The sequence below is a fragment of the Trachinotus anak genome, unplaced genomic scaffold (assembly GCF_046630095.1).
Source record: "Trachinotus anak isolate AG129_WGS33_773 ecotype Australia unplaced genomic scaffold, CSIRO_AGI_Tana_v1 ptg000025l, whole genome shotgun sequence".
NCBI classification, from domain to species: domain Eukaryota; kingdom Metazoa; phylum Chordata; class Actinopteri; order Carangiformes; family Carangidae; genus Trachinotus; species Trachinotus anak.
The window spans coordinates 3,140,517-3,162,478 of NW_027273876.1; the positions used below are offsets into that span (position 1 = coordinate 3,140,517).

General features: G+C 41.2%; 2 protein-coding genes and 1 long non-coding RNA gene across 6 annotated transcripts in view; 2 read left to right on the forward strand and 1 right to left on the reverse strand.

Moving 5' to 3' along the window:
* The first annotated feature begins 147 nt into the window (after window positions 1-147).
* ttll6 (tubulin tyrosine ligase-like family, member 6) lies at window positions 148-14,816 on the forward strand. Its single transcript, XM_071463079.1, has 17 exons — window positions 148-1,425; window positions 3,382-3,559; window positions 5,644-5,792; window positions 6,033-6,071; window positions 6,578-6,696; window positions 7,146-7,276; window positions 7,369-7,525; window positions 7,612-7,755; window positions 8,144-8,229; window positions 8,317-8,542; window positions 9,094-9,272; window positions 9,404-9,592; window positions 11,128-11,290; window positions 11,645-11,929; window positions 12,081-12,167; window positions 12,972-13,128; window positions 13,764-14,816. The coding sequence occupies exons 3-17, from the start codon at window positions 5,645-5,647 to the stop codon at window positions 14,012-14,014; spliced, it is 2,361 nt and encodes a 786-aa protein (XP_071319180.1). The 5' UTR covers window positions 148-1,425; window positions 3,382-3,559; window position 5,644; the 3' UTR covers window positions 14,015-14,816.
* LOC139608945 (uncharacterized) overlaps window positions 11,889-21,962 on the reverse strand; it is a 34,864-nt gene continuing 24,790 nt past the window's right edge. For both annotated transcript variants that reach the window (XR_011685119.1, XR_011685118.1), the window contains 2 exons: window positions 18,475-18,632; window positions 11,889-12,261 (listed from right to left, as the gene is read on the reverse strand). This is a non-coding gene — a long non-coding RNA (uncharacterized lncRNA). The remainder of the gene's footprint in view (window positions 12,262-18,474; window positions 18,633-21,962) is intronic.
* On the forward strand, window positions 15,879-21,761 carry hoxb6b (homeobox B6b). Of its 3 annotated transcripts, XM_071463097.1 has the most exons (4): window positions 15,879-16,893; window positions 19,481-19,877; window positions 20,784-20,816; window positions 20,900-21,761. In XM_071463097.1, the coding sequence occupies exons 1-4, from the start codon at window positions 16,792-16,794 to the stop codon at window positions 21,154-21,156; spliced, it is 789 nt and encodes a 262-aa protein (XP_071319198.1). In that variant the 5' UTR covers window positions 15,879-16,791; the 3' UTR covers window positions 21,157-21,761. The 3 variants fall into 3 exon arrangements, with proteins under 3 accessions (XP_071319198.1, XP_071319199.1, XP_071319200.1); XM_071463098.1 differs by lacking the exon at window positions 20,784-20,816; XM_071463099.1 differs by lacking the exons at window positions 15,879-16,893; window positions 20,784-20,816 and having other exon boundaries at window positions 18,628-19,877.

The window sequence follows — 21,962 nt, forward strand, 5'->3', positions numbered from 1 at the left end:
ACGACACGGCTTGAAGTTGTACTGACTTTAGGCCAATAGAGTACAAGGATGCAAATTCTCTGCCTATTTTTTCTCCCTCTTTATTATTTTTTATGAATTAGAGTAAAATACTTATATTTTATGAACTAATAAGTTTTCAAATTAACACTTTTATTTCTAAATCAATAATTCTCTCTTTGGGTTTCAACTATTTTCTACATTGTTGTTGTAGGATATAAAGTTTAAAGGACAGAATATCGGCTAAATGAATAACACAAGAGCAGAAAGTGGGCTAGGGACATTAGGTTAGACGTAACAACTGTTGTCTCACAAGATCTTGCGATTGTCTTTGAAGTTATCATTGTGTGCTGCATTATGGGAAATGTAGTCCAGTTTAAAAGCATACATTCCTTGGTCCTTAATCCTTAAGAACACAAGAGGGAGCCAAACTCTTTTACGTCGTTGAAGTGATCCTGGTCCTTCTGTTGAAGTGTTGCATAATAATCTTTAACAATCTGAAATATTGTTCATTTTAAAGCCAGTGTTGTGTTTGTTGTGTGTTTGCTTTTTATTTGTTGCCAGTCATTTAATTTATGACACAAGCAACAAAACTTGCCTGGGAGCATGACAGGCTCTAGTTATGTTTTCTGCACCTTTTTTAAGCAGACAGCTAATAAATGATATTTGAAATTCAAAGCAATGAAGATTAAAAATGACATGAGCTGAATTGATTTGACCTCTGTCCAGTAATGCTCAAGGTCAAACTTAATACAGCAGGTGTTTATATATAAGAACATAAGAAGTGTCCTGTCTGTAAGAAGTGGAAAATCTATTGTGAAATTTAAGAACAACAATATAAAAGTTATATTTATTTCTTAATGTATATCACATCTATATCAACTGACCCTTATTGACAGTTTGAGTATGTTAACTCAGGCTTAACTCAATGAATGGCGTTCTTCACTATTTTCTGACTAAACAATCAATCAATCAATTATTAAAGGCAATAGCACTTAAAACATTATATATAATTTCAGAAATTTTCTTTCAGAGAGACTATATTTCATTTTCTGTAAGAATAACTCCGTTATAGTGGAATAAATCACCTGGAAACCACCTCACCTTCAAATGCACCTGTGAATCACCAAGTAAGTGCATCTTTTCTCATCGGTGAGCCAGCATCCAATCAGAGACGAGACCTCTCACACCCCCGTCTTTTGATTGGCTGAAAGCTAAACGGCTTTGGGGACATATGTGTGTGTGTGTGTGTGTGTGTGTGTGACTCGGCTTCATTCATGTTTACATTTGTACGTTACACCTCTACTTTACCTCAAGCCGAGGCTACAACACGACCTGCCAACAACAGCGACGGCCACAGCAGCGTCAGAAAATGCTGGTCGGTTAGCGTCACTCACCGGGAACAAGAAGACACGCTTTTTGCTCACGGTAATGTCCGGTTTAACGGCGTTTTTAGCCGTTACGAGTTGTCAGAGTCTCAAGCTAGCGCTAGGGAGAGGTACGCATCCCGTTACCATAGCAACGACTCGGCGCATATGTATTCGTATAAGTCGTGGCGTTAGCTTTAGCTTCATGTTTGCTTAATTATTTAAGATTCCGTAAAACTGAGACGTTCAGACTGCACCAAGCAAACAACCAAATGCGTTCCCTTAAACCAACTGACATGAATCCTATGTAAATTAAGTTTTTTTTTTGTTTTTTTTCTTCTTTTTGTGAAGGTTAGCTAACACGTCGTGGTGTTACGGCGCATTCTGTGACCCATCAGATTTTCTGACCTCAAGATGTCACATAGAACTTTTTTGTCAGAGACGTTAACATCCAGCAAAACATATTTGGTGGGAAGTAACTACATATTGACCCCCACTATACCTGGTTATTATTTCATTATTTCCACTTGCACTCAGAAACCAACCACTGATCTAGAGCTGAAATAATTAGTTTAAAATAATTAGTTAAAAAAATTTACTATTTTTGCAAAACACAACTTTATTAGAGTTGCTGTTGTGGTAGTGTTAATACCAACGAAATTTCCTCAGTTGGTACCAAGTGTGTTTTGTTCTTTTGTGGAGGCCCACAGTCAATATGCCATTATGATGTATTCATTTTTTATTTATCTAGTTTCTTGTATAGTCGAGACGTTTAAGTCATACAGCCACAGCAGGATTAAATGTTGTTATTGTGTCTATTGTTCTGGTTCCTTGACAAGATTTTAGCTATGGTCTATACTTGGTCAGATAATGAATGTTGTTAATGTGGCCTCTTTTTCTTGTCGTGGTTCTTACTTGTGGTTCAACAAATCAGAAAATGGTACACTAAACTTGATTTGAAAAAAATGACAATTGCTTATCTTGGAGAGCAGGACTTAAAAACATTTCCAAATCACCAAGAATAACAATATGCAAATCCATTGCACAATGCTGTACTTATTTACAAGTCCTCCAAAGTAAACAAGAGCATTGCCTTCCTCATTTAATTACCTGAGTGGCTTTTTTTCCTACACAAACAATTTCTCCTTTATTTAATATCACTCCATAAAAATACACTATCCTCACATTAAATTATAATTGTCTTCACTGTAATTGTATGAGAGCTCATGTGGCCCATGTAACAGGTTTTCTGTCACACACACAAACAAATTAAATACCTGCAAATGCACATACAGTCATGACTTGTCAATTCAGCAACGGACATCAGTGCTGGAAGCTTAGCAGGTGATCTTTAAAGCATCATAAGGAAGACAAAAGGTAGATAAGTAAGTATGGAGGCGTGTAAGATGTCAGCTAATGGTTAATTAATGTTGATTGACTGATTGATCAAACAACCAGTGTTGACCGTTGTGTGCCATTCTTCCACCTCATTATCATCCAGCCGTGTTTTATCTGATTGATACCTGGTTGGCTGCCATGGCATCTTGGAAACTCGATATACAGTGTCTTGTTTGTCTACACTCTGTTCCTCTTTGCCAACTGTTTGATCAGCATTTTCCTTTCTGTCTGTGCTGTATATTTAATGCCCTCAGTGGAAGGCCAAGCTTCAACTGGAGGTGCTCCATTTCATCTTGGCTAAGAAGATAGATGTCCAGCCTGCTCTCTCACACCACACTCTGCCACGACACTTTTCAGCACAGATTTAAATTTAACAACTCGAGGTGTTGAAAAGCACTTCTCTTATTTCAGTGAACAAATATCAGGGATTATCCCTCTCCACTTGCTCCCTGCTGAGGTCACCTGATCATTTTCTCTCCATCATGTCAAGAGGGATCAGGTGTTTGTCCCCACAGTTTCTAATTGGTCACCAGATCCACCACTGGGCCCGTTGCTTGAGTGTGTAAGTCAATCTGAACTGAGCCATCCTTGTGATGATGCAAATCTACTGTGTCTCCAGGAGCAGGCGGTGCACGAAGTTGAGATGCGGCTCTTTGGTTTGTCTACTGAGGAGGGTGAGAGCGTCTTTAAGGGCTCTTAGAACGAAGATTCCCAGACCAGCGAGGTGTGCAGGCAGACAGAAGGGGGCAGCATCTTCCATCACCTTTATCCTCACAAATGTAGGCTTAACAATGCAGGTGAGAAGCAGTCATTTCTCAAATAATATTAGTGAGAAAGAAAATATTGGTTAAGTAATCAATTAGTTAATCAACAAAAAATGAGCTGATTTGATGAAATTAAACATCTTTGGGTTTTGGTAACTTTTTGATTTGGGCTTTGGTGATTTTCAATGGGCGTTTATTATAATTTTTGCCCTTTAAATAAAGATAGACGTCATTTACATGAGAAAACAAGAGTGCCATGCTCATTTTCAACTGTAGATGTTTTTATTGTTGTGTTCTTTCTTCCATGAAATTAGTTATGCAGACACTTTTATCTAAAGTGACTTAAAATAAGCACATTCAACCTTTGAAGCAATAAGAGCAGGAAGTCAGACATCCCATCAACACAAACCGCTTGTTTTAGTTGAGCTGGATCGTAGTAAATGTTAATATGGTGAATCAAGGAGTATCCTGAATGTTTAATGTTATTTAGTGACATTTAACAATTAACAAACTCGTTCTCCTTGAATCAGGTCATTGTGTGTTAAGGACAGGTAATACAAAGGTGTTATTCATGTACCTGTTGCACGCAGAGGGAGAGCCTTGGAGAAATCCTTTGCGGGGCCGTAACTGTATCCGGGCTGAGGTCAGTGGTGCGTCTCGGCAACGATGTAAAGCTCACAGTTCAGGGCCAGGATTATCCAGATCACTGGATCAAAATACTGTTACCTAGCACCGTAACCTCCCACAGTGTACCTGGGATGTCCCTCCTTAATGCCGCCACCCCCCCCAGTATTCTGCCACGATCATTACCAGGAATTAACTTGACCTCACCTTCACCCTACAAGACACCAGATAGGAGGCAGAGGCGAACAGCTGAGACGGTGCTGTGACTCAGTGGCTGCTGTGCTTGGGTCTAAGTGTAGACGGATGTTTAGAGATAAGAAACACATAAGTGGAATTAAACTCACATTAGTTTATTCCTATAAACTTTTGCTTGCACCATAGCTCTCGGGATGACCATGTTGGTTGTCCTGCAGGGCCGGCACTTTGGTCCGGGCTGAAATGTCTCACCAACATTTTTTTTTACAGACATTCATGATCCCCAGAGGATGAAACCCAATAAATGTAATGTCCCCTGACTTTTCCTGCAGTGCCATCATGAGGTTTACATTTCTGCTTCAGAGAGAAATATCTCACCAACTATGATGGATTGACGTGAAATTTGATACAGTGATTCAAGTTCCCCTGAAGATGAATTGTAATAACTTTGATGACCTGCTTCACCTTTTATCTATCGCCACCATCAGTATTTTGATTTATAACAAAATACCTGCAAATTTATTGACATTCCCATCACCCTCAGCTGTACTTGGTGTTTAGTACATATGACATTAGCATTTAGCTCAGTTATTATCTCAAAAAGCAGCCAGCGTGTCTGCAAACTCTGTGAGTCCCATACTAGACATTAATTCTAAGGAGGGGTGACAAAATGAAATATATGCATTTCATCCAGCAGTCACACTAAATACGACCAATTCAACAACCAGACTTTAATGACAAATAATCACAAGAATGCTGCTAAAACCAAAGAATGAGAAGAGCCTGAGATATTTTAGGTTGTATCGCTGACTCTACTTTTGATGTTTCTTTTTGTATCAACATTATGAAACACAACAGAATGTAAGTAAAGGGTGATATCGTATGTACTTATTTCCATTGTACCTCCGCTCTGCGTGTTGTTAGGATTAATCCCTCCCACTATTGTTGTAGCATTACCCACTATTTGTATCCGTCCTGCCACAATAGCTCTTGAATGCCAGTGTGTGACAGCGCGCTGACAGCCAGAGCACTCACCTGATGAGAGAAATGGAAACGGAAACATGATTCCATGCGCGCACTTACAGCATGTACTTTGTTCTGTTTGATTGAATTTCATTGAGAGGCTGTACAGCACAGCCCATTAAAAAAGAAGTATGTAACGAGCGAATGACTGTTGGAAAATGGAATGGCTCAATTTGTTTGTTTTTTGTTTTTTTTTGTCTACACTATCATCTTAGTTTTTTTGCATTTGCTCATAGTCAGATGAGCACATTTGTCTTTGTTTTTGGCACATCCAGGATGGGTCTACCTGTGGACAGCCCAGACAGAAACGATGATGATCGTAAATATGAGGGAGAGGGAGAGGAGGGTGAAAGTCAGACCGAAGCCTGCACCCGCACCCACACCCCACCACCCATCACCAAGAAGAAGAGAAAGAACAAGAAGAGGTACTTTACTGCTGGAGCTCCTCCATTTGTACTTCTGCAGTTATTTCCCTTTGCAGGTATATTAACTGCTGAGCATCCTGACAGTTATGATTTTATAACTTGTCCTGGAGGCTCTTAAGTTTTTGTTTTCTCATTTTTCCTCATCATTTGGGGAAAGGAGGATGAGTGTAATGAGGAATCTGTAGGACCTTGCAGCAAAGCAGATGTCTGTCCCTCTCTCTGTCTCTTCTCTTCCAGATGACTGTGGATCAACCTCACCAGCTGCAAATATGAAAGTGGTACGTTTGGGTTGAAGACGACTAAATTCAAATGTCTATTGTTTTGTTATTTAGTGCAGATAATGCAGGTAATTTTCACCAACACAGGCCTTTATAATCTGCAGCAAATGTAGTCATGCAGAATGAATTTAATTTAATACATTTGTGGCCAAAAGTGTGTGGACACGTGCTAGTCTGGAGCTGTTTTTCATTGTTTGATCTTTGCTACGTACTTTCAATCAAATGAGATCTTATTGAAATTGCATATAAAGTTATTTTAAATAATGTTTGGGTACGGCCCTCTCCTGTTTCAACATGACCCCATGCACAACAAGCAAGCAAACTATTTTCATTAGGTATGAAATTAAAAGCCAGATAGAAAACACTTTTAACCTTTTACCTTTTTTAAAGATACCAGTGCAGTGGGGCGACGGTATTCCACAGTTTAGGGCCATAAAAACAGAAAACAGCCTCAACAGATTTCTCATGTGAAACATTAGCAACATTTGACGTTTAATTTGTCTCAGTGCGACGAGCTGCTCGCAGATACGGCCTCAGAGAAGCGGTGGAGGGTGAAGACTGGACACTATTTTGGACCGACTGCTCCGTGTCTCTAGACCGTGTTAAGGACATGAAGCGTTACCAGGTATTCAACTGAATTTGCTCACACCAGCAGTCACATTAGAGCCATCATCATTAAGGGCTAATTAAAATGAATTAAACACTGTAAAATAATTGTCTGGTAATTCAATTTGTACATCTGGAGATTGATTGTGTAAGACTCGTCATTCTGCTCTTTCAATTTGTAATATATTTACATGTCACTTTAATTTTCCTCAGTATGTTTACCCATGAAGGTATATTGGCTTGTAAAAGATTTTAAAGCAATCTAATGGGGTGATTCAGTTCAATTACTCTTTAGCAAGTTAATACCAATGTCTCCAAGTCCTCTCTTTGAGTATGAATAAGGTGGATTAGTTTAGTTTGTCATATCCCACCTTGTCCTACACATAAAAATACACTGTCCTCATACTGTATGTTCACAGAATATTTCCCATGTTAACACGATGGTCTGTGTTTTGTTTGTCTTTGCAGAAAATAAACCATTTCCCAGGGATGAGTGAGATCTGCCGTAAAGATTTACTGGCAAGAAACATGAACCGCATGCTCAAGCTTTTCCCCAAAGACTACAATATCTTCCCCAGGACATGGTGCCTTCCTGCAGAGTCAGTTTGCACTTTCTGTATCTATGAGCTTTTATTTTCTTCTTCTCAGTGTGTCTCATTATATTAACTCCTTTTGCCACTGTACTTTGCAGTTACAGTGATTTCCAAGCTTACACCAGGGCCAAAAAAAGCAAGACATATATCTGTAAGCCAGACACCGGTTGCCAAGGCAAAGGCATCTTCATCACCAAGTCAAGTAAAGACATCCCACCTGGAGAACACATGATCTGCCAGGTTTACATCTCCAGGGTGAGGGTCTGTTAACCAACACATACAGCACCTACATAAAAACACACGCAGTTCAATGTTTTCAACAAATGCTTTTTATTCCCCAGCCTTTCATTATCGACGGGTACAAGTTTGACTTACGTATTTACGTGCTGGTGACGTCATGTGACCCATTCAGCATATTCATGTTCAAGGAGGGGCTGGCTCGCTTCTGCACCACACACTACAACGAACCAACGCACAACAACGTGGTGAGAAACGTTAAAGGAGTCTGGTGATATTCTGTCAGCAAATCTCATGCACAGACTCAAAGCAGCAATACAGACGTTATATCAAGCCTGATATATTTTATTCCTCTGTGCCATACGGCTCAACTGTTAATCCCCATTAAATACACTATTTCCTCCTGTGTCAAGCTGTTTAAGAAAATTACAGATTTTTTTCTTGTCACCTATTTTTAAAGTTTTATGTCCTCGGTTTCCAGTTGTGACATTTTTGCTCAAAAAATGTCTTGCAGCTGAAATAAGAACACGTCAGTAAGTTTTGACTGAAATTCAAAACAGTAAGCTGATCAGGCACGCCTGTGTATTTCTTTCTTTTCTGTGATATACCTGACCTGCTCTGTCTTTCTAATGTCAGGATGATGTGTGCATGCATCTCACCAACTACTCCATCAACAAGCACAGTGAGAACTTTGTTCGTGATGAGGATACTGGCAGCAAACGGTATAAATATCCTGTAGCTGATACTGTTGAAATATCACATTTGTCTTCACATAACTCATGAAGCATGTTTCTTGTTTTCTTGTGTAGGAAGCTCTCCACCCTGAGCAAGCACCTGGAGTCCATCAGCTGCAACACGGAGAAGTTGTGGAACGACATCGAGGACGTGATCATAAAGACTCTGATCTCCGCTCACCCCATCCTCAAGCATAATTACCACACGTGCTTCCCCAACCACACCACCGGCAGCGCCTGCTTCGAGATCCTGGGCTTCGACGTGCTGCTGGATCACCGCCTCAGACCCTGGGTGCTGGAGGTGAAAGACCATAACACCTCAGTTTAATATACTGGTTATCAACCATAAATATGATTACTTGTTCTTCTCAAGTTCTCAACAGGCTCCTATATTCAATACAATTCAGCAAAGATGACAGAAAAGTCTAAATAGGAAATTCATTCAGTAGGTTTTTAATCCCTTAATTTTTCCCCTGGTAAAACTCATCTTATTTCACCCTGTCTGACAGTATGATATATATCCTGTATCAGCTTGTTCCAGCTTTTTATTGAAGCTTTATGATGTTTACACTGTGTAAAATATTGAAACCCAGAACTCTATGTTTTTATGGCTACATCACTCCCTCAGATGGAAATATTGTAGATGTCTTGTTCATCATTTTATACACATTTTAAATTCAGCCATGTCGTCTATCCTAAGGCTCTCCACTAGAATTTAAAGCAAATATTCTTGGGTTGAACAGTGTTTGGCAGCTCAGCAGGAGTTTGTAGTGAGGTGTAAGGGTAAAAATGTTACTCAGGAAATTGATTATCATATTAGATATCTAATAATGTTTTTATACGTGTCTTCAGGTGAACCATTCCCCGAGTTTTACCACCGACTCACAGCTGGACCGGGAGGTGAAGGATAAATTACTGTACGACACTCTGGTTCTCATCAACTTGGGCGCCTGCGACCGTCGCAAAATTACCAAAGAGGAGCGACGCAGGGTGAAGGACAGGCTGCAGCAAAACCGCTCCAGAGAGGCCAGGTATGGTCCTGTCAGACGCAAATGGTGTGTGAATGTTTTCCCAAGGTCATACATCCATTGTGTACACCTCCCGTAGATATACCGTACTGTGAGCAGGCGACTGCTACTGTGTGTGTGTGTTTTACCACCAGGTCGGAGGAGCTGCGTCAGTGCCAGGCAGCCACGGTGGAGCAGATGGAGAGATACGAGGCCAAACACCTGGGAGGCTTCAAGAGGATCTACCCCAGAGAGGGAGGGGAGAAATACGACAAGTACTTCAAACACAGCAGCTCGCTCTTCCAGGAGACTGCGGCGTCCAAGGCCAGAGAGGAGTGTGCCAGGTACCTGCAGCACACGCTCAGCATCTTCAGCTCAGTTCAGTAAAGAGATGTTTTGTGCTGTTGGTCATGCACAAGGATCTACATGAGGTGGTGTCGTAGCCAGATCTCATCACATCTGACAGATCAGTTATTTGACTGACAGAGAATTTACACTTTTGACAATCTTGACCTTTTTATGGAGGTTCTGAGAATTAACAATTACAATATATTCATTCAGTCAGGAACATAGAAGAACAAATTTTAATCTGAGCCAATTCTACAAAACTCACACTTACATAACCCAGTTTCTCCAAAGGTGGTATCCTTAACACCTCCTCAAACCAATCTTCCACTGAGGAGCTTCTTTACAAATACAAGAATTAAAGATCATCTTTCCTCCTGTATGCAACAATAATCCAATGAGCTTTGCATTATTGAAAAGGCAATAACTACTTTAATCATATCCAGGCACAGTCACGGCTTCCTCTTTCACTTTCCTTTAAAATGTTTGTATCTTTGGATTTTCCAGAATACATCTGCATGTGTATCAATTTCTGAATTACATTTAATAAACGGATTAATTGCTTCAATTGATTGTCAAGCAAAAATGCTTAACATCTGCTGTGAAATGAGAGAATCTGCTGCTCTGTCTTGTCTCATTATGTGTTTTCTCTCAGCCTGTAACTATTGGTTGTTAATAATGCACAAGCTCTACAATGTCCCTGCATTTGCCATTATAATAAGTGTTGTAGAAAAAAAGGTAGTTAGTTAACAGTCATATTAAAATCTGGTCTGCCATTATTTTTATATATCATGATCTGTGGGGAGCTTTATGTGCAGCAGAAAGGACAAAGGGATCAGCTCTGTTCTGGACCAAAACTCAAATATGGCTAAAAGAATGTAACATGAAGCAGAATTAGACATGCAGACAGCAGGTATGGCTGATTTTACATTGTGAGCAGGGTCATGCTCCTTTGATTTATATTTATTTTCATACTGGAACTTTCCCTAAAACATCACAGTACAGTAGAAATATAAACTGCACAAACCAATGACAAGTATAAAACATAAGCTGCTGGTAGATGGGAAAATAACTTTTGACATATTTGAATGTACTTTGGTTCAGGCTCGCTCTTCTTTTTTTGATTGTTATGTAAAACCTTTTGATTTTGATAACATTTTGATAACCATATTTTTTTTAGGTTAAACTTCAGGATTACAGTAGTGAAAGGAGGAAAACAATTTTACAAAAAATGCAATAAAGCAACAAATTAAGATGTTTGCAATGGTGGAAAGTAACTAAATACATTTACTCAAGTCGTGTACTTAAGTAAAATTAAGGTGCTTTATTTGGGGACTTTGTTTAAACTGCTCAACTGTAAATAGACTGCCACATTAATTCATTGGTAATAATAATCCTATATTATAATATACAGTACATGTATGTACACTGTATGGCTGGATAAAAAGGATAAGTGGATTTAATTAGCAGTAAATTATCTAAAATGTTTCACTTTATATCAGAGTTACTGAAGTTTCTGCGTTTGTGTTTTTAGGCAACAACTGCAGGAGCTGCGACTGAAGCAGGAGCAAAGGGAGAGAGACCAGAAGGGGGGCCGGAGGGGAGACTTGCAGGGGGAGACAGCGGGGGAGAGAGTCAAACCTCTGCGAGCATCAACACAACCCCCCGTCTCAAGCTGCGACCGTGACCCACAGCCGGTGAGGCAGCTTTGTTAAAGACGCAGTGTCCACATGAAGCCACAAGAGGGAGTCGAACAGCCTCTGTCCCATGATGAATGGTTCATATTCTGCCTGACCCCTTACAGTCAGAGTAAATGTATATTTACCCAATTTAGATTAGCTAGAATAATATTCCTGCAGATAACTTTTTATTGGATGTCTCTCATTTCAAATTCAAATATGTTTTATTGTCAAGACTGAAAAAACGAACAGTGTTATCAAGGTTATTCAGTGACAGTAATTGCTAATATATTGTGAATACATACTAGTGGGTACACATACAGTAAGGCAATAAAAACAAATTGAATCAAATGCCTCTCTGCTTCTCTGCAGCCCCCTCTGTCCAGTGTGTCGGTGGATCCTGAAGCTGCAGAAGTCCAAGAAGAGAAGCAGGAGGAGGAGAGGAAGGAGGAGGAGGAGGCGACAGACATGGAGGAACAGGAGCGGGTGGAGGCGCTGCTCCAGAGGAAGAAACTACTGCAGGACCTGGGGGTGGTGGACCAGATCCACCAGCTGCTGCACAGCCGGACAGAGGGAGGGGGAGTCCTGCAGGACCCCAAGGGGGCCTACACCCACCAGCAGAGTAAAGCGGCTCAGCAGAGACAACCTCAGACAAAGGTAAGACCTGACTACAGGTGATGTCCCAGCCAACGTGAAGACACTGTGGTTTTCATACTGCAGTGTGGTTGTAATTTTCACGTCTGTTGTTCATTAAATGATCATTTTACTTAGTTTAGCCTCCAGTCACTCTGTTTTTCTTTTATTTCAGTTGGACTCTTTCATGCAGTTTTCCCACAGGACAAAGCAGCAGCAGCAGCAGCAGCAGCAGCAGCAGCAGCAGCCACCCTGCACTCAGGTACATGACCACAGACACCAGTCCAATCTAAAGAATCCCAAACGTTGTCACCACATCTGCTTTACTGAAAGAAATAAGGAATGACATCTTCCCCCTTTAAAAGACAATAAACAAACAGTTAGTTCAGATTCAGTTACTTCAAAAACATCCTGTTATCGACTTTTTGCTTCTTTTTTAAGAAGAAAAAAAACATTTTCTATATTGTTTTGCATTTTCACACTTGTAGCTGGGGCTGCAACCAATGATTATTTTCAATCATTATTATTATTATTGAAAACCTATAAAGGCATTAAATTTTCTATCATATATGACAAATAAAATCCAGCTAGTTATTATATTTGAGAGGCTGAAATATTAGAAAATAATTGATAAGAGAATGTTTGGCATTTTTACTCAGAAAAAACAGAAATCATTAATCAGTTACCAAAATAGTTTCAGATTAATTATATTTCAATTGGCTCATTAATTAATTAATTCACTACTCACTGAAGCTCTACTAGAAACATCTCATTTTATTTGACACTACATGCTGCAGTTCTCCCAGTTAGACTCTGCACAATTGTCAGTTTTAAATAAATAATATTCCAGTTTCCAAATATATCACAGTTGATTTAAAGCTGCCTCAGAGATTTAGCTGCTCTGTGGATATGAAAGGATAAACAGCATAAAATAATTATCAGTGTATGAAAACTTATACTCTCACTGGTACTTTCACTGGTATGATATAAATACCAGTGAAAATCTGCTGTGCTGAATAATTATTATGACATGGAATTTAAATGACATATCTCTGCTGTGCTGCAGCACATCCACTCCCACATGTCTCAGCAGCGGCTGCTCAGGCCCACGATCGACCAGGGGAGCCTGAACGAGTCCACCTGCCTGCAGCAGGAGCCCAAGAGCCACAGCAGAGCGGGAGAAATACGGAGGACTATCAGCGCCCAGCGGATACACTGGCCAGGTAAACACATCTCAGTGCTCTGCTCGCTGCGACGTGGCAGAAATCACCTCAACGCAGCAGCAAAATGAAGCATGTCTTTGGATGTGTTTTTCTTTCTTGTATCACCATCTCCTTTTTCTCACCTGCACAATCAGTATTTAGCTGCTCTGTTATTTGTTGCATGTTTTTTTTTTTTGTTCAAAATATATCAAACAAAAAACTTCTGAAATGTTTTGTGCTGGATATCCTAAAGATTAATGTAAAATAAACTGGATTGTGATTAAGAACATTTTTTATTATCAAAATATTTTCCTCATAAATGTAAATTTAAAAATGTGAGGAGCACTTAACATTTCCATCACATCCATCTACAGCAAAGATTAACATAATTCAGCTTCAGTAATTAGTTTGTACTCTTAATTTAGACATACAACGTCTATTATTGCTGCTTTCTCTTCTTTAATAATAGAAGAGTTGTGGGAATTTTGTTTGATATTGTAAATCACAGAGCACTGCAGAGTTTCCAGAGATTATTAAACACATTATTAAAAACAACAGAAAATAAAATGAACTTTTGTACAGCATTCTTGTTTTGTTTGTCTTGGTTTTTTTTCTTTCTAAATTTCATTTTCTCTCCCTGTTTTCTCCACCTTCAGCCAGCTCTCTGGCCGTCAGGCAGGACAGCAGGAGCAGCTCCTACACCGACCCCCGGTCCCGTCCTGGCATCCCCATCATAAACCACATCGCTACAAGAGGCCTGCGCTGTGCCTACATGTCCCACGACCCCGCTGCCCTGCAAAGTCTGCTCGTCATCTCCACTCGAGCCCCGCTGGTCAGGAGGCCTGGCTTCTCTCACATGGTCCGAAACTCCTCCCGCAGGGCCCCCCAGCATGGCAAAGGGCAGTGAGGAGCAGGGACCAGCGACCCCTGAAACCCCCCCCCAACCAGGAGAGTCCAGACCTGCCGCAGGCCGACGCTCTCAGACTGAAGCTGCTCCAGATTTAAAGCGATTGTAGACAAGCAGGACCTGAGGAGAGCTGGAGGTAGAGAGGCCTTAAACTGTGATGATGCAGGAACACACTGTGCCTACGATGAATTCCTCATGTTTATAGATACATTTTATATCTGGACACCTGCAGTTTACGCTGCTCGCCACTAGCTATAGACTATAACCCACAGCGCTGCAGAAACTGCATTATGGCTTTTTAACATTTTCTACCCACTGTGTGTTTTCAGATATTTGTCATTTTGCTCCGAGGATGAATTATCTCAGACAAACCTTGTCTTTAGTGCCAAAATAAAAGCGGACAGGTCTCATTTAGCACAGTGTGGAACTGTGTGTGATCCAAATCTGCACATTTCCTCAGAATCTACTGAACTCATTGATTACTGGGTTTTCATATGAGCTTAAATTGCTTCAGTGAAATCAATTAAGATTCTGATTCATAACTATTAAAGTATCAGTAATACTGTTAAAGTATTACTAATTCATATTAAGATTTAATTTGAAAATAAACAATGAAACTGAGGGATATTATAAATAAAGGCCTGCTGTTATTTTATCTCAAGGGAATTTGTTTGTGTTGTCAAGAATTGAAAATAACTTTATTTGCACTGATGGTCAATAAAATAACTTTTTTACCCGCGAAAAACGACTGCAGTGCAATTAATATTTTTAAATTCCTATTTATTGTTTTATATTAAAATACACTTATCATTTTATTTTTGATTTTTATCTGATTAATTTTGCTGTAAAGATGTTAATCGTTCGCTCCTGTGTGTGTGTGTGTGTGTGTGTGTGTGTGTGTGTGTGTGTGTGTGTGTGTGTGTGTGTGTGGTTTCATCTGGAGACTTTTACTTTTAAAGAGGCCATAAACTTTTACAGCATCTCTGCGTCCGGTTTCTCGGTTTTGGTCGCAGACTGAAAACACAAAGAAACAAAATCTACTTTGAAAACCACAGAGAGGAAATTACAGGAGAAACGCCTCCACCTTCAGTAAAGATTCTTTTTCACACCTCAGTGATTTAAACTGTGCAGAAATATGACTTTGTTTGTTGTTATATTTGAATTATCGTGAAAAAAGAGACAGAAAGTGTCCACGGCGCATCAAGCTTCGACTGATTTGAATCGAAAGAGATTTGATGAAATGTATTTTATGAAGCGTTGAAGGCCTCAGCCTGAGGACGGAGGATCAAGCTTTGTGGGGTTTTTAAATGTATTATTAAAATATTACAAAAACGGGACAGATGACAGACAGTTTCTGATGCCCACAGGCCCACAGAGAAAAATTAATAAACTTTATCAGTCTTTTTTATATATAAAATGACATTTAGGAAAGACTATTAGCTAATAAAGACATGAAAACATTGACCTAATTGGAGGAGATTATTACTTATTACTGATTTTATTTTATTAAAGTTTTATTCCTATATTATTTTAATAAAAAATACGCATTTTAAGGAAATGACAGCTGGAGTTTGTGTCTCTTGGAGGAAAGAAAATCAAAGCACAGGGGGGATGCGTTGCGTTTGCGTTTCAGGAATTTATGGTTTTATTGCGTCTATAAATGTCGGAAATTCTCTTTGTGCCAACTGAAAAAGAGCACAGCAGAACGGAAATAAGCCATAAGACCTAACAATGAGGAGAAATCCGCTTTTAAAGAATGAGTTTCAGCCTGAAAGACTCAAGGCTCTGCGTCGCTCTAACACTGGAGTTTAATTTCGTCCTGATGATCTTCATGGAAAAAGTTCTGTTTAAAGTTTTTGTGGCCTTAAATTCCCCCCCAGGACTGCAATCACGATTTCCATCTCTGGCCTGTATGGTCAATCCCAAATTGGTCTGCAGTGGCTGAAGGAAATCGTCCGTTCTGACAGATCCTAATAGACTTTAATCCAAAGAAAATCCCTCATCCTGAAAGCGCGTTATTCAAGCACAAAGAGCAGCTCAACCTGCGCGTCAGGTTTGACTCCCCGGTTACTTTGACAGGGAAACAGAGCGGAAGAGAGGGAACACACAGGGTTTAGGATTTAGAAGATTAAAGATAAATAATCTAATCTTCTATCAGTTCAACCCGTGGATGTCTGGCTGAACCTCGTGTTGTGGTGAGAGAACAATGAGAAGCTGTACAGACCTTCTGCGTCACCTACAAACCAGAGGCTGGATCAGAACCAAGCGCACCATCCAGAACAATGTCAGCCTTCACACTTCCACATCCCAGCACTGCCCTCTCACACGGCATCACACCCCAGCCTCTCAGGCCTTGGACAAAATAAAGATGGCGGTGAGAAAGCATGTCTTAAGCACAAAAACGGCTGCTGTTTATGAAAATTTACAACTTTGCCGTGGAAGTTTACGACTCGCCGGGCTCCGGGATTGGTCGCCGCCGGTCATGTGGACAGCAGGAATGGGAACTTATTTCCCATGAGGTTATATTGCAGCTGCTGTTTTCCACCGCTCATCCACTTAACACTAGTAACACAACCTTTTTCTTGGCTCCATGTTTATGCAATACGCGTGTGCCGTGTTTGCTGGGGGGGAGAAGCTGTGGTCCCTGCGTGATTCTCCCTGAGTGGGCGGTGGAGCCTCGGCGGCTGCGCCATGTTCATGTGGCGGCTGTATGTTGGTGAAAATGAGGGATCAGCGCACCCCTGGATGGTGGAGGTGCTGGTGGTGGGATTACTTTCATGAAATCACTTGAACAAAGTGGGATTTTTTGTGAGGGGGGACTGAGAGGACGCGAGCGGCGGAGTGGCTCCCACACTGGCCGTGATGGATTATCAACACAGGTAAGGGCTCCGCGTTTCTCCTGTAGCAGCGATTATCTGAGCACGAGTGCGCCGCCGCAGCTCCGCTGAGCCCGGCCTGTCACCGGCCTGTCACCGGCCTGTCACCGGCCTGTCACCGGCCTGTGTTTACATGACCGGCAACGCGAAGATTAGTCTGCAGCTAAATGGCAATTATCCAGTCCAACCACCCTGCGCCTCTTATGGGTTTTTTCTTGCGCTGTGAGAGCGATTCACAACCAGTTGCTGCTCTGTCTGCGTTAACCCCTGAGAGGCTGCAGCGGCGGGAACAAACCGCAGAGTTTGGCCTAAAACCAGTGAAAATGGCCACATTGAGTCAGTGCGAGGCCCGCGGTGGTTGACTGGATGTTCCAACGACGACTGCAGGCCAGACAGGCAGGACTGTGGTGGTGATGATGATGATGATGATGCTGGTAATGATGATGGTCATGCAAGGCCCATGCTACAGCTGTGACGCGCTTTTCTTAAAAATCAACCACACATCCACCTCCTCCTCAGTTCCCGGCTTTTATTCTATCTCATGTTATTTTACATGATTTTATTTCGTCCTTTTATCCTGAAAACGGCTCAGGAGAGTTTGAAGTTGAGGCTGCGCGGCGCCGCCTCCTCTTCCAGCCTTTTCACATCTGTTTTTTTCCCACATTTTTTTATTATTTTTGATCAAATGTTTGCTCTGATTGTGGCTTTATGTCAACATCTGCATCCAAAAACCCCGCACTCAACATTTTGCAGGATTTCTGGCGCATCCGCAGCTTTTCTGGTGTTTTCTTGTTCAGTGCTGCAGTTTTATAGTTTCATAGATATAGATAGATATAGTTTCATGTGACATAAACAGCGGATTTCTTTCTCCTGTGTGCGTCAGTGCAGATGTTAAATCAGTGTTGTTTGCTGTGTCTGGCTGTGCAGATGTTGTCCTGCAGCTGCAGATGTTGCGGCCTGGCCGAGAGGCGCCACCGTTTATTTATTAAAGGCAAAAATTCTGATTTTATAATTCTAACTTTTGGATGAAAATATTTTCTGAACAATTCCTAGAAAGAAAAAATTAATTCTCAAAGTGCGCAGCGAAACCAAAGCATTATTATTTTTTAATGAACTAATATCTAATTTCTCTGTCTAATTCATCCAAAACACTAAGAAATTTCACACCCACATTATTCTAACAACGCACCGCTTTATTTCGTTATTTTAATTTACTTTTCATTTAATAAGGCAACTTTTCCAATGAAGAAAGTTAATTAAATAAATTGAATTCGTATAAATGGAATTATAAACATCATGAATATAAATTACGACGTTTAATTTAACAAACTTCACATATTTTTGGACAAAAATCCCGTAACGTCGTTTTTTTTTTTTTTTTTTTTTTTTTGGAGTAAAAAAATAAGAACTGCACTTAATTTTGAGTCATTAATAATAAGGAGAAGCAGATCAGACTAACTAATAGATAGTGATCGTAATATTGATAGATCCTAATAATAACAACATGTATTGATCTGCTGAATTAACTAAACACAGACACTGACAGAGGAAATCACGGTCCAGACTTACGTCTTTTATACTTACACTGGGTTTTTGAAAATGTGAAACTAGTGTCCACTTTATCAGGGTGGCTGGAGGTGATGATGATGATGGTGGTGGTGGTGGTGATGATGATGTGGTGTGTGTGGAAGCGCTGCTCTCCTGTGCGTCTTCGTGGATCAGGGATCAGGACGAGATCACACCTTTGAAAAAGAGTGAAAACCAACATTATTGACGCAGATCGGGGTCGAACCACACTTCACCACAGGGTCTGCGGCGGCTGCATCGAGGGCTCAGTGTTTTATTGGTGTGTTGGTTAGTTACAGTAAATGATTGTAGAAGATGGAGCTGAAGGTTGGAGGCAGAGGAAGAGACTCAGAGAGGATGATGATGTTTGTAATTTGTGCGTAAAAGGAAATTACGCGCAGAGTGTTTGGCGCGTCATTGCGCGTCTTTTTCTTCCTCTTTTTTTTTTGCATTTTGAATGTGAGTGTGTTTGTGTGTGTGTTTGTGTGTGTGTGTTTGTGTGTGTGTGGATGACACAGCGAGGGAGGAAGACTTTGTGCGGAGGGGGAGAGGTGCGTCTGTTTCTCTGGACTGGATTTGCATGAACCAAAATGCTGAGTTCCCTCCTGCACAGTTCATACATGCAGGATGCTGCTTTGCTTGTGTTTTGGTGTAAACGTGTTTCCGTGAGTCGCAGCGTCTCTGTGAGTGTGCGCGTAAAGACCGACAGAGTCGAGCGCTTCATTTCGATTCACCGGGGACCCCTGCGCGCAACAAGAGCCCCCCATGGGTGCAATAGTGGAAGCACAGACGGCGGTGATTGGCCAGAGGTTGATCAGATGGTACACTTCCCCTCTGTATTCAGTGGCACCTCACAACCCCCCCTCTCAGCAAAAACCAAATCTCCGATAAAGTAATGGCAAAACCACTTGGACTATAAAAGACAACAAATCATATTCCTCCGGAGTATATACACCCCGTTGTCCACCCAATGAGTTCCTATTTTGTTAACTCAACTTTTCCCGTGTCTCTACCGGGAGGACAGGACTCTCTCCTGGGTCAGATACCGCTGTATTCCTCGGGATATACCGATCCGTTAAGACACTACTCCAACGCGGCCACATATGGAGCAGCCAACATGCAGGAGAAGGTTTACCCCGCGTCCTACTACCAGCAGACGGGCGCAGCGGCCGCGGCCATCTACGGCCGGGCCGGCGGCGGAGCTGCCTGCGACTACCCCCCGGTCGGGACTTTCTACAAGGACGCGGAGGGCTCCTGCGCTTTCTCCGGCCGTGAGGAGCAGCCGCTGTTCGTCAGTCAGGAGCATCAGCCGCGCAAAGCGGAGTGCCCGGAGCAGAGCGTCAGTATGAGCGGCGGCATCGACGACAAGTCCTCCACTCTGATCTACCCGTGGATGCAGAGGATGAACGCCTGCTCCGCCGGTGAGTACGAACCTTTGACTCTGCTGTTGTCGCGGTGGCCGGAGGTGAGAGGCTCGGGGTTACCTGTTACCTGCCCCGGCCTCACCGTCCATCAGCTGGAGGTTTAGACAGAGTCCAGCTCACGGTCTGATGAGGAAAGTAAAGAGTTTGTGATGCGCCTTCAGGGCTTCGGCTGCTCCATCATCATCACATACACACACAGCCGGCCGCGCACGTACACACGCACACACACACACGCACACACACACACACACACACACGTACATACAGACTGGGCCTAAGCTCCACCACCGGAGCTCCAGCTCCAGAGCTCTCAGCCTCTGTCACATGGCACCTCCAGACTGGGCCTTTTTTCAGAGCCACCGCCCTCAGGAGGGATTCAACGTCAAAAAAGAAACAAAACAAAACCTTAATTTCACTGTAAATATAAAAAAACAAGACGCTGCGCAGTTCAACTGTGACTCCACGTCTCTGTTGTAGTGTTACAGAACAACATGGTGTCACAGGAGAGAAAATACACCATGAGGTCACTTTTACGCATCACACTAGAACCATTATGAGCTAGCCTACATTAATGACATCATTTAGGGGAGTTTTGTTTAATTAAATATATGTAGAGATCATTATAATCTCACAATGAGGCGGGTCATTAGCACAGTACAGAGATGTGATTGGGAATTACAGGATATTACAGAATATAATTTTAAAGAATGAATATAAGCTAGTGAGGCCATGCGTACCTGTAAAAGAGACTTTAACAGGAATATTATAGGAGGAATGTTCCAATACATAGTTCATGACTATTATAATTTACTACTTTATGCACAGCAAAATATTTCTGTATGTTCTAAGTATGTGATTTAGATCTGCAATACACTGAATTACCACTTTATTGTATTTTTTCAGATACACCACTACAGATTTTGAGTGCAATTTCAGGTAGACTCTTCTCCTACACTTTGGAAATTCACGCGAGACAGACATTTAATTATTAACTGATGAATCTATTTGCTTGTTCCCAGGTCCATTTGGCAGCAGTGGCCGCAGGGGCCGACAGACCTACACCCGCTACCAGACTCTGGAGCTGGAGAAGGAGTTCCACTTTAACCGCTACCTGACCAGGAGGCGCCGGATAGAGATCTCCCACGCCCTGTGCCTGACGGAGAGACAGATCAAAATCTGGTTTCAGAACCGCAGGATGAAGTGGAAAAAGGAGAACAAACTCCTCAATCCCTCAAAGACGCCTGAGGAGGAGGAGCAGGCGGAGAAAAAGAGCTAAACAATAAAAAATAATAAATAAAAAAGGACACTGGCAGAAAGGCATGTGTGCGTGTGTGTGTTTGTGTGCACACTCCCAGAATAAAAATGATGTATTATTTCTGTGTAGATAAAAGTGCTGCAAATCACATGTTAGAGACGTGTAGAGTGATAGACTTTATTTGAGTATCTGCACGGTGACAATGTCCGCATTAGGTTAAGACCAGGTCCTCCTCTGTTCGTCCTTGTGATCGTGTGTTTATTTAGGGGACTATGCAAAAATCCGCCAAAATGTAAATAATTTGTAGTGTTTAGTTTTTGAAAATGTTGTTACCTCATGATCATAGGCCAACTGAGTTTTATTATCAGCATTATAATTATTATTATTATTGTTTTCCTCATGACATTAAAAGAGGCTTCGTCCTTCACTGAACATCCTGTGGTGTAGTGGCTCTGTAATAGTCTAGGCTCTTGTTGTTTACAGCTGTGCCACCAACAGCTGGATTTGTACAGATGAGAAATGTTACATGTTATTTATTGTTGTTCACTTGTGTTCAATGCACATCTGGATATTGTGTGCAATATTTTGTTTAGGAAATTGTACATAGAAATAAAGGCTTTTTGATGTATATTGGAAAATCTTGTTGTGTCATTCATGCCCAAGAACAAAAAAAAAAAAAAAAAATCTTATTATCATGAATATTATTATTGATAATAACATCAGAATTAGTCGTATAGCTACTGCTCTGCTTCTGGAGTCACAATAAACCTATAAATTCACATAAAACCAGTGTAAAGATTAAAATAATTTCCTGTTTGACACTGCAG